The sequence below is a fragment of the Arachis hypogaea genome, chromosome 7 (genome assembly GCF_003086295.3).
Source record: "Arachis hypogaea cultivar Tifrunner chromosome 7, arahy.Tifrunner.gnm2.J5K5, whole genome shotgun sequence".
Taxonomy (NCBI): Eukaryota; Viridiplantae; Streptophyta; class Magnoliopsida; order Fabales; family Fabaceae; genus Arachis; species Arachis hypogaea.
The window spans coordinates 68,314,193-68,323,259 of NC_092042.1; the positions used below are offsets into that span (position 1 = coordinate 68,314,193).

Sequence of the window (9,067 nt, forward strand, 5' to 3'; positions counted from 1 at the left end):
GGAAAATAGGACAGTAACGCCTCACTTTTGGTATGATCATGACGTGCTGAAAGTTAGGGTATTACAATCCCCCTGCAGCCTCATCTTTACGCCCCTTTTGTCTGCTCCGTAGCGAACCACTGCTTGCTCCACAGACTTGCACGAATAATGTTTATAATTCAGAGCCAAATGAGGAAGAGTTAGACCTAGAGGCAGATGAGGTAGATTCTTTTGAGCAACACATTAACAACCTGTTTGCTGCATCGGAGGCTCAGAAGCGCAAGGGACGCAAGATCACTGAATTTTGAGATGTTAAAATAATTGGTATACAAGAATTTATTTAATAAAATATTCATGCTCTATTTTTCTATGATTTTGTTGCAGCTTAGCTACAATGGTTACTCACACAGACTAACTATGATTTACAAAATCCGATGGCATAATGAAACAAGTCAAATTGAGTGTGAAGGAAGCTATGAAGCTACCTAATGGTAGAAAGATCGCACTCAGGTTCAATGAAACCCTGCAACTTGTTGGAGCTGAAGCTGGTATACTGAGCGGCATTCTCGGATTGCTAGGATTTGACTACACCAAATTTTTAATCTGTGGAAAAAGATTGGAGAAAGATTTTCTCCAAGACAAGATCTATAATGTTCAATGTGTAAAGGTAAAAACTCATATTTTTGTAGAATTCGATAATCTTAATTTGACACCTACTAACAATTTAATTTTACTATTGTAGAAAATGTTCCATTTTGATGAAGATAGTGGAGGAAATATCAAGCGTACAATTTTAAAAATGATAGGGATGGCTTGGAAGGAAACGAGGAATAGGTTGTAGCATGATTATTACGACTCACAACTGACTCTTGAACAAAATATTAAAGGTCTCCCACCAGAAATTACTGCAGATCATTGGAGATAGTACCTTGATTATCGCAACAGTGAAGAGATAAAGGTAATATATTTTTATTTCATAACAGAAAAAGTCTATTTATGTTAGACTGAGTTAGTCAGAAATAGTGTCTAGTAACTCTTACTTTTGATAGCATGACAGGAGAAGTGTAGGAAAAATACCAAGAATCGATCAAAGCAGCTATACACTCACACTGGTGGATCAAAAAGCTTGGCAAGGCTCGGAGAAGAAAAGGTAATTTATTTTTGACTCTGTTTTTGAACCATCTCTTTATCTATATATTCACTTTTTAAACTATATTGTTACAGTTGGAACGACAAGGGAGGAAAGTTAGTAGAGGAGAGTTGTGGACCTTAACGCACAAACGACCTAATAGCTCCTATATCTATGATGCAACTCGGGTTATTAGTGTAAGTAATGTGTTGAGAATCGCTAAGTTGTTTCTTGTAGGTTTTATTTTTTAAAATTGTATTGGAAGTCTATGCAGTTAGCAACTAGCTAATAAATGCTTATATTTGCTTATCTATGTGTGTAGAAAAGAATTACAGATATTGAGCAACATGATGAATTCTCTAGACTATTGTCTCAGAATTATTTGCTTGCTCAAACTCTCGGAAAGGAGCACTCGGGTAGAGTACGTGGCATAGGTTTGGGACCGACTTCTAGTCAAGTCTTCGGTATGAATTTCCATCAGCCAAGCAATGGAGCTCAAAGGTAGGAAACCCAAAGGGTGTTGCTTGAACTACAAGCAGAGTTGGCGGCCAAAAAAATTAAAAAGGAAGGCAGTGGAGGATGAAGTAGCAGCTGAGAAGACAAAAAGGCAGGCAGTGGAGGATGAAGTAGCAGGCGGGAAGATAAAGATGCAGGGAATGAAGAATGCTCTGAGATGTCTAACTCAAGGGTAAGGTGGAAGCTGTCACCAGACGTCGCCACATGGATGAACTCGTTGGAGGGACAAATTGAAAAGTAGATCTTAGGATTGTGGAAGTTTTTTTTAATATACATTTTTTTGATGTTGATTATGCAATTCTTAACAAGGAATACACTTTATTGATATTTAGATAATTATATGAATTTTATTAATAGTTTTACTAACGCCGTTTATCCATCAATTTATTTTTTCAGATATAAAAAATTTAAATTTGTAATATTAAGAAAGATTCCAAAAATAATAAAAAAAACAAAAAATAATACCTAGTACATTCAAATTAAAAAAAAGCGTTTATTGCCAGTATACAATACAATATTTTTGCGGCCATTTAGCCAGAAAATAGCGGCGGTTGCAAAATAGCCAAAAAAATTTGAAAAAATAGAATACTAGATAGCGGAGGTTTCTGACCACCACCAAAAACATTTGAAAAAAAAAAGCCCTTAACTAGCAGCGGTTTCAAACTGTCGGTAAATTTGCGTTGAAATCAAATCTCCACCCCCTAATAGGCAACGCTTGTGGAACCGCAAATCCCTAAATAAACTGCCACAAATTACCGGTTCTATTGTAATGAAGCCATTACTTACCGTACAAGTCGGATAGGGTGCGGATTATAGTTTCTACATCCCAAGAAAGTCGAGTAAGTTAATCCATGTATCTTTTGGGTTGATCTCTTTGGATCTAGATAGTTCTCATTGGTCATTCTTATGGCCTTCTAACTCTTTTTTGGACCATAATTCTAATTTATTATGGGTTAAGATATTAACAGGTATCATTTTAACCTACATCATGAATTGTAACACCCTACCATACAAAGTCTTATGCTTAAGTCATAATTCAGAGATGGCAAGGTATTACGACCTCTAAAATAAAAATTTAGTACGTATAGTAGTATGAATGATTGATTATAACTAGGAGCCTTTGTAGAAAAAAGGGGTAAACAAAAATCGCAACACTCCGATCGATAACGTAACGAACAAGAATAACCAACGCGTGATTATATATATACAAAGGAGTGTCAAAAACAGGAATATCAAGACTCAAAATCCGGCTGCGAAGATAACCGGTCCGAGCATAGCAATATATACATATGATAAAATAAGGAAAACCCCAAAGGAAACCCAAAGGGACACAAATACATAAAACCTATTCTCAAAAATCTCCCATAAGAGGAGTCATCACAGTTTGTATTATTTAATGGAGATAAAAGTATCTAAGCAAAACATATAAACTAAAACATAGCCCCGAGAACAAAGGATCTTCGCAAATCTAGAAGTCTCCAGCATGCCTCAGCGGGAAACCTCGCGTCCTGCATATGAAAACCACAAAATCCGCATGGGTGAGAACCAGAGGTCCCCAGCATGGTAACAGCTTCCACATATATAATACATAATAATAGAGGAAAGCCGAAGGCAATCCTAGAACTTCCTCCAGATAATATTAAAGCTTACAAACAGGCTAAACCATAAAGGGCATCTGACTAAAGATACTTCAGTCTAACTAATACTTCCATTTCCAATTCCTTCAAACCTCCCAACCACCAGCAGGAGTATAATGTAGCAAACACAGTTATATCAGACAAGAAATATACAATTAGGAACAAGTAAGGCATTTAGACAATTAGCAAGTAATATGCAGTCAAATAGGCAATCTCAAATAATTCATATAGTATGCATATGATGAATGCCTGTCCCTAGTGGCTGATGATATCATCTTGTCGGTTATGGAGCCAACCCGACAAGTCCTGGTCGCTAACCATTGGACTGTCCCTCTGTCACGCATCCCCAACTCGAGTTATACTCGTTATAAACTTGATCATAATCATGATCTATATCCATCACCCTCACTGGTGAATATTTACGGGGGCGAGCTCATCCGGGTCTTTCACAGTGTCCGGCCACACTTACGACATAGGGTCAACAGAGTATCAAGCCTCAACATGGAGCACGTGGTGGCTAGCCACTACTACTACCCAGAAAAACTCGTATCTCAGATAGTGGAAGTGCAAATCACAATTATCAATAATTCAGCATAAACATGCATGAATTCTCATCCATGGATCAACATCCATATCAGCCATCCGGCTTACGGTTCAGTCTAGAACCAGCCAATATTCATATCATACACCGCCATTCTGGCTCACGGTTAAATCCATAACCAGCCACCTGGCTCACGGTTAAATCCATAACCAGCCGCTTCATTAACAATTACAGCCTTTCGGCCCATGGCATAACAAGCACTTCCACCACCATCCTCCGCATCTCACATAATCATCTTGATCCTCAATGATCATTCATTTTTCTCTTGCTTCACTCGCAAGTTACCACATTCACTAGCCTTTCTTCTCATAGCTAGACATATCATAATGATTTAAGATATAAGTGGTGAGATCGGAGGCTTAGAAGTATGAGATTTGGCTTTTAAAACTCAAAAATTAACTTTGGGATGAAAACAGGGCCACGCGTACGCGCACTCCACGCGCACGCGTGGATGGCCTCAAAACTCATCGACGCGTAAGCGTCATGCACGCTAACGCATGGATTGAAAAATAGCCAAACGACGCGCACGCGTCAACCACGCGTACGCGTGGGTACTCTCGTGCCCCAGGCACAAAGCTGGCACAGTTTTCGCACAACTCTCTGGAAAATGGCTGGGCATTGGGTGCAGCACAATCGGCGCGCCCGCGCACATCACGCGCACGCGTGGGTGGCGCTTTCTGGAAGATCGGCGCGTACGCGCCAAGTGCGCCTACGCGCGAGGGGTATTTCTGCTAAAAATTTTCTAAGTTAAAAGCTGCAGAATTCACAGATTTAAACCCCAATCTTCCAACGGACATAACTTCCTCATTTTAAATCATTTTTCACCCGTTCTTCGAACGGCATGGACATCCCGGATCCAATTTCATTTCTAAACAGATTTGGCACAAAACAGAGATCCGTAGTCCAAGTTATGTCCCGTCAAAGTATGCCCAAAAATCATGTTTTTCATAAAAACCACAAAGTGCCATTTTCAAACAAGCCATTTTCAACTCTTTGCAAAATCAATCAAAACATGCCAATTTCATCCCTTTTCTTTGAAATCAATCAATATATATCAAATTCAACATCAAGCCTCCTCAACTCACACATTGACACATTACCACAATATACAAAATCACTATCTCATCATTTTAACCCACTCTACCCAAGTGGCTCAAACTCAAACATATTGACATATCATATACTCTCCTCATGCCAATTCTCAACAACACCAATTCCAATAAATCATCATTGTACACAATCAATATCATACTCACCATCAACATGGTTCAACCCACAATTTAATCATAACCAATCATCAAGCATATATCACAACATGCATATTTCTCATACATCATACCATCAAGGCATCATTAATCATCATCACATATATGACCACATCATATATATCAACAATTCAATAACATCAACAATTCAATGCCTATCTTAGGGCCTCTAGCCTAAGTATTTCCTACCACATTATATATTAGATACGGAAAACCGAAACCATACCTTAGCCGATTTCCCAAGCTCAACCGGAGCACTTCCAAACCACTTATCCACAAGCTCTCAAGGCCTCAATACCTCCAAGAACAGATTTTTCACCACCAAATCCCCTTTTAAGCTTTTCAATATCACCAATCAAGCTCCAATATTCACACATACACAACCTAAGCCACAATCATCATACCCATACACAACATCTCAATACCCAAACATCATAGAACAACAAAATTATACTAGGGTTGAGAATCTTACCACACCCAAGGTCCAAGAAGACAAGATTAACCTTCTCCTTCAAGAGAGTTGGGTCCTATAACATCAAAGAGCCCAAAATCTCAACATTTTTGCTCATAAAACTCGAAAACAAGGCTGGAATTTCGAAGATCAAAACGTGGCTTACCTCAAGATTAATTGTATGGGTTTTGTAGAGCTCTCCGCGGTGAACGCGTGGCCGCAAACGGAGCGGCAATCGGAACACTAGATCAAAAGTTATGGTGGTTTAAAGATCAAGAGAGAGAAAGAACTTGAGAGAGAGTTCTCCCCTCCATGGCCTCCATTTTCAGCATGTGAGTGTGTTTAGTGAGGAGAGAGAATGCTGAAAACTAGGGTTTTGGTTTAGTTATGTTGGGCCAAGGGCCCACTTTGGGTTCGGTTGGCCCGGTTTGGCCCGTTTGGTCCAATCTTTGTCCGAATTCTATAAAATTGGTATCGAAATTCTCGTCTCAATCTTCTCTATCATATTTAGCCACAAAAATCACATTTTGGGCTTTCTAGAATAAATTCTCATTTATAGGCTAATTAGCCGTTAATTAACCGGGTCTTACATGAATCATGAATCATAAATTATTGACTGGAAAAAAAATAAGAATTTATTCTAAAAAGACCATTAAAAAAATTTAATAATTTAATTATTAAAAATATTTTTAATATCAAAATTAAGAAACATTAATTTTTATAATATTTAAGAATAACCAATTTTTTTTATAAAAAACAAATATATTTTTAATTTTTTTATTTATTATTCATAATCTTTATAGTAATAACTTTCATTTTTCCTAAAATTTTGATTATCTTCGTAATCATTTTTTTATCTCATTTATACGATTTTGGAGGAACAAAAGGAGGTTCCACGCTTTTGGAACCTTGGAGAAAAAGAAACAGCATTTAAGAAATAGCATTCAACGCATAGTTGTCAGAATCGAACCGGTAATCGAACCGATCAGATTACTGAGTCACTGGGTTATTGGTTCAACCGGTGAGTCACTGGTTAAACCGTTTAATCCGGTCCTATATAAATAAAAAATAACTATAAATTTAAAATACATGTTTTCACTAACATTTTAAGAATAGTAAACTATTTTAAAATAATATGGAATAGGAATAATAAGTATTTTGTTATTTTTATTCTATTATAAATATTTTTATTTTGTTTTTGTATTAAAATAACTATTATTTTTAAATTTCAATAATTTATTAATTAGTTTATATCTATTATACTATTATATACTACAAGTATTTATTAAAAAAATAATATTAATATATATTATATATATAAAAAGAAAGAATAAGTAAGTTTATAATTATTATTAAATAAAAATATAATTAAAAAGATCAAATTTATAACTAAAATTAAAATAAATTAAATAAAAATATATTATTTGATAAAAGATATATATATATATATATATATATATATATATATTATAATTTGCATATAAATGAATAAGAAATGTAATAGCCTAGCAGCTGTGATAATGTTTTAGTTCTCTGAGGACTGGGGTTCGAACCCTCCCTCCAACATTTTGTTGCATTTTCAATCGGACCGGTCGTGACCGAGTTTGACTGGTTTTTACTGGTTCATTTTAGGTCTGATCGGTTCGTACCGGTTCCTTTTCTTACAAGGTCTAACTATCGGACCGGACCGGTATAGGGTCTGGTTCACCAGTTTTTTGATTGAACCGGTCGGTTCGGTCCGGTTTTTATAACTATGCTTTAAAGTTGGAAGAAAATTAATAGGTGAGAATGTTAAAGGCTTCGTAGATGTTTGATTCTTGGAAAAATAATGCTTATGCTTTCTTATTTAATTCATGCAAAAATCTTTTCACATCAAATCATTTATAATCAAACATCAATCCATTGGTAATTTAATTTCTCCTAAACCCAATTAATCGCCAATTCCTTGGTCAACTAATCGAGAAAAGAGGTGAAGAACAGTTTCGATTTTAAGCTATGTAATCTTCAAAAACTATCACTAGCCGAATTATCTGTCACTTATTCAAACTAGCTATAGATAAGCAAAGATTGTGAGGAGTTTTAAACTAATTCCAAAATTAATTTTTTCAAATATAAAATCAGAATCTAAGACAGAATTAGAATATTTTCCATTAGTTCTAATCTTTAGCGATGAAGAACAAATTCAATTTTAAAAAAGTAAAGAAACATGAATTAAAATAAAGAAAAACACTTAATTATTAATCCTAAAAATAAACAAAGCTCCTAACCTTCAATGGAGGAGGTTTAGTGACTCATGATAGAAAAGAAACTAATCCTATTGATGAGAGAGATGTGTGATCTGATGAATGATCCACTCTTGTTAATAAGGTTCACTTATTTATATCCTAAGTTCTATTCAGAATTCAAATTCAAAACTAACCCTAATCTTATCTTTCGAAAAGATAAGATATTCAAATCTAATCGATCAGAGAAGATAGCTAACTACCTACTTCAAATTCAAATCAAAATAATATTCAAATCTAATCTAAAAAGAAATCCTAACAACCAAATCTTTATATTTTTAAAAGGGATTAATGATAACTAATCTTCTTGAATCTTGAATCTTTAATCTTTGAATGTGATTTAGGCTTCTAATGATTTGTATAATTGAACTTAGGCCTTAATAAACGTTGCATTCTGGGAGTTGAGCTAGAGAATGCTGGGCTTGCATCCTCAAATGTGGGCGTTGGCCCAAATTATCCTTGCATGGAGAGCTGGCTGTCGAGCTTGTGGGAGGCATGCTAGGCGTGCATGTATGGCTGCCGGGCTTGTGTGTTGAGCTATCGGGTGTCCATATCTTGAAGGCTAGTGTTCGGTTTGAGACTTTGTGAGTTGCAACAGAGGCCCAGCACAGATGGTTTAACTATCTGCCTCATACAGCGCTGCACCCAGGTTCTAGTCCCAGCTGAGGCTGGTTGTTGGTTTGGGGAACCCATGATACCCAATTACCCATGGTAGTGTGTGTGAGTGTGTTGTGTGTATGTGTAACATGGGTGTAATGTCTAGGATTGGGGGCTGTCCAATCCACTTGACCAAAAAAAAAGACTTTGTGAGTCTGGTTGGACCGTTCTTAAATCGTATTTGTATTTTTTTTTTCTAAAAATATCTTAATTTTTAATTATTTTGAGTAAAAAACTTCTAAAAACACAAATATACTAACACAATTTTAAATACTTGATTATTTATGAAATTTTCACCAAAAAATATAAGAAATTTAATTAAAATCTAAAAAAACCCTAAAAGTTATTTTAGATGTCGTCAATATGATTCAAAATGATTGAAAATTTTCCATGGTCAACAAGGAATTGAAACATTAGTATTCTCACCATTGCTTTTAGGAAACCCTACCAAGAAGTTTATGCATTGGAGGCTCATTGTGCCACATTCATAAAAGTCACAATTTTAATAAGAAATTCTTTAAAGTTTCTAAATGAATGCATTACAAAGAAA

At 35.7% G+C, this 9,067-nt stretch overlaps 1 protein-coding gene across 1 annotated transcript; it reads left to right on the top strand.

The window, feature by feature from the left end:
* The first annotated feature begins 421 nt into the window (after positions 1–421).
* LOC140174400 (uncharacterized) lies at positions 422–1,613 on the top strand. The gene is made up of 4 exons (XM_072198850.1): positions 422–646; positions 1,037–1,129; positions 1,204–1,341; positions 1,431–1,613. Exons 1-4 carry the CDS (start codon positions 422–424, stop codon positions 1,611–1,613), a joined length of 639 nt encoding a protein of 212 aa, XP_072054951.1.
* Positions 1,614–9,067: the final 7,454 nt, after the last annotated feature.

Bases quoted from the DNA above. Each gene is read 5' to 3' on its own strand.
- LOC140174400 (XM_072198850.1), top strand. From the start codon at position 422: ATGAAACAAGTCAAATTGAGTGTGAAGGAAGCTATGAAGCTACCTAAT. The intron at 647-1,036 runs GTAAAAACTCAT...ATAGCATGACAG, and splicing joins ATAATGTTCAATGTGTAAAG to GAGAAGTGTAGGAAAAATAC. The intron at 1,342-1,430 runs GTAGGTTTTATT...CTATGTGTGTAG, and splicing joins GAATCGCTAAGTTGTTTCTT to AAAAGAATTACAGATATTGA.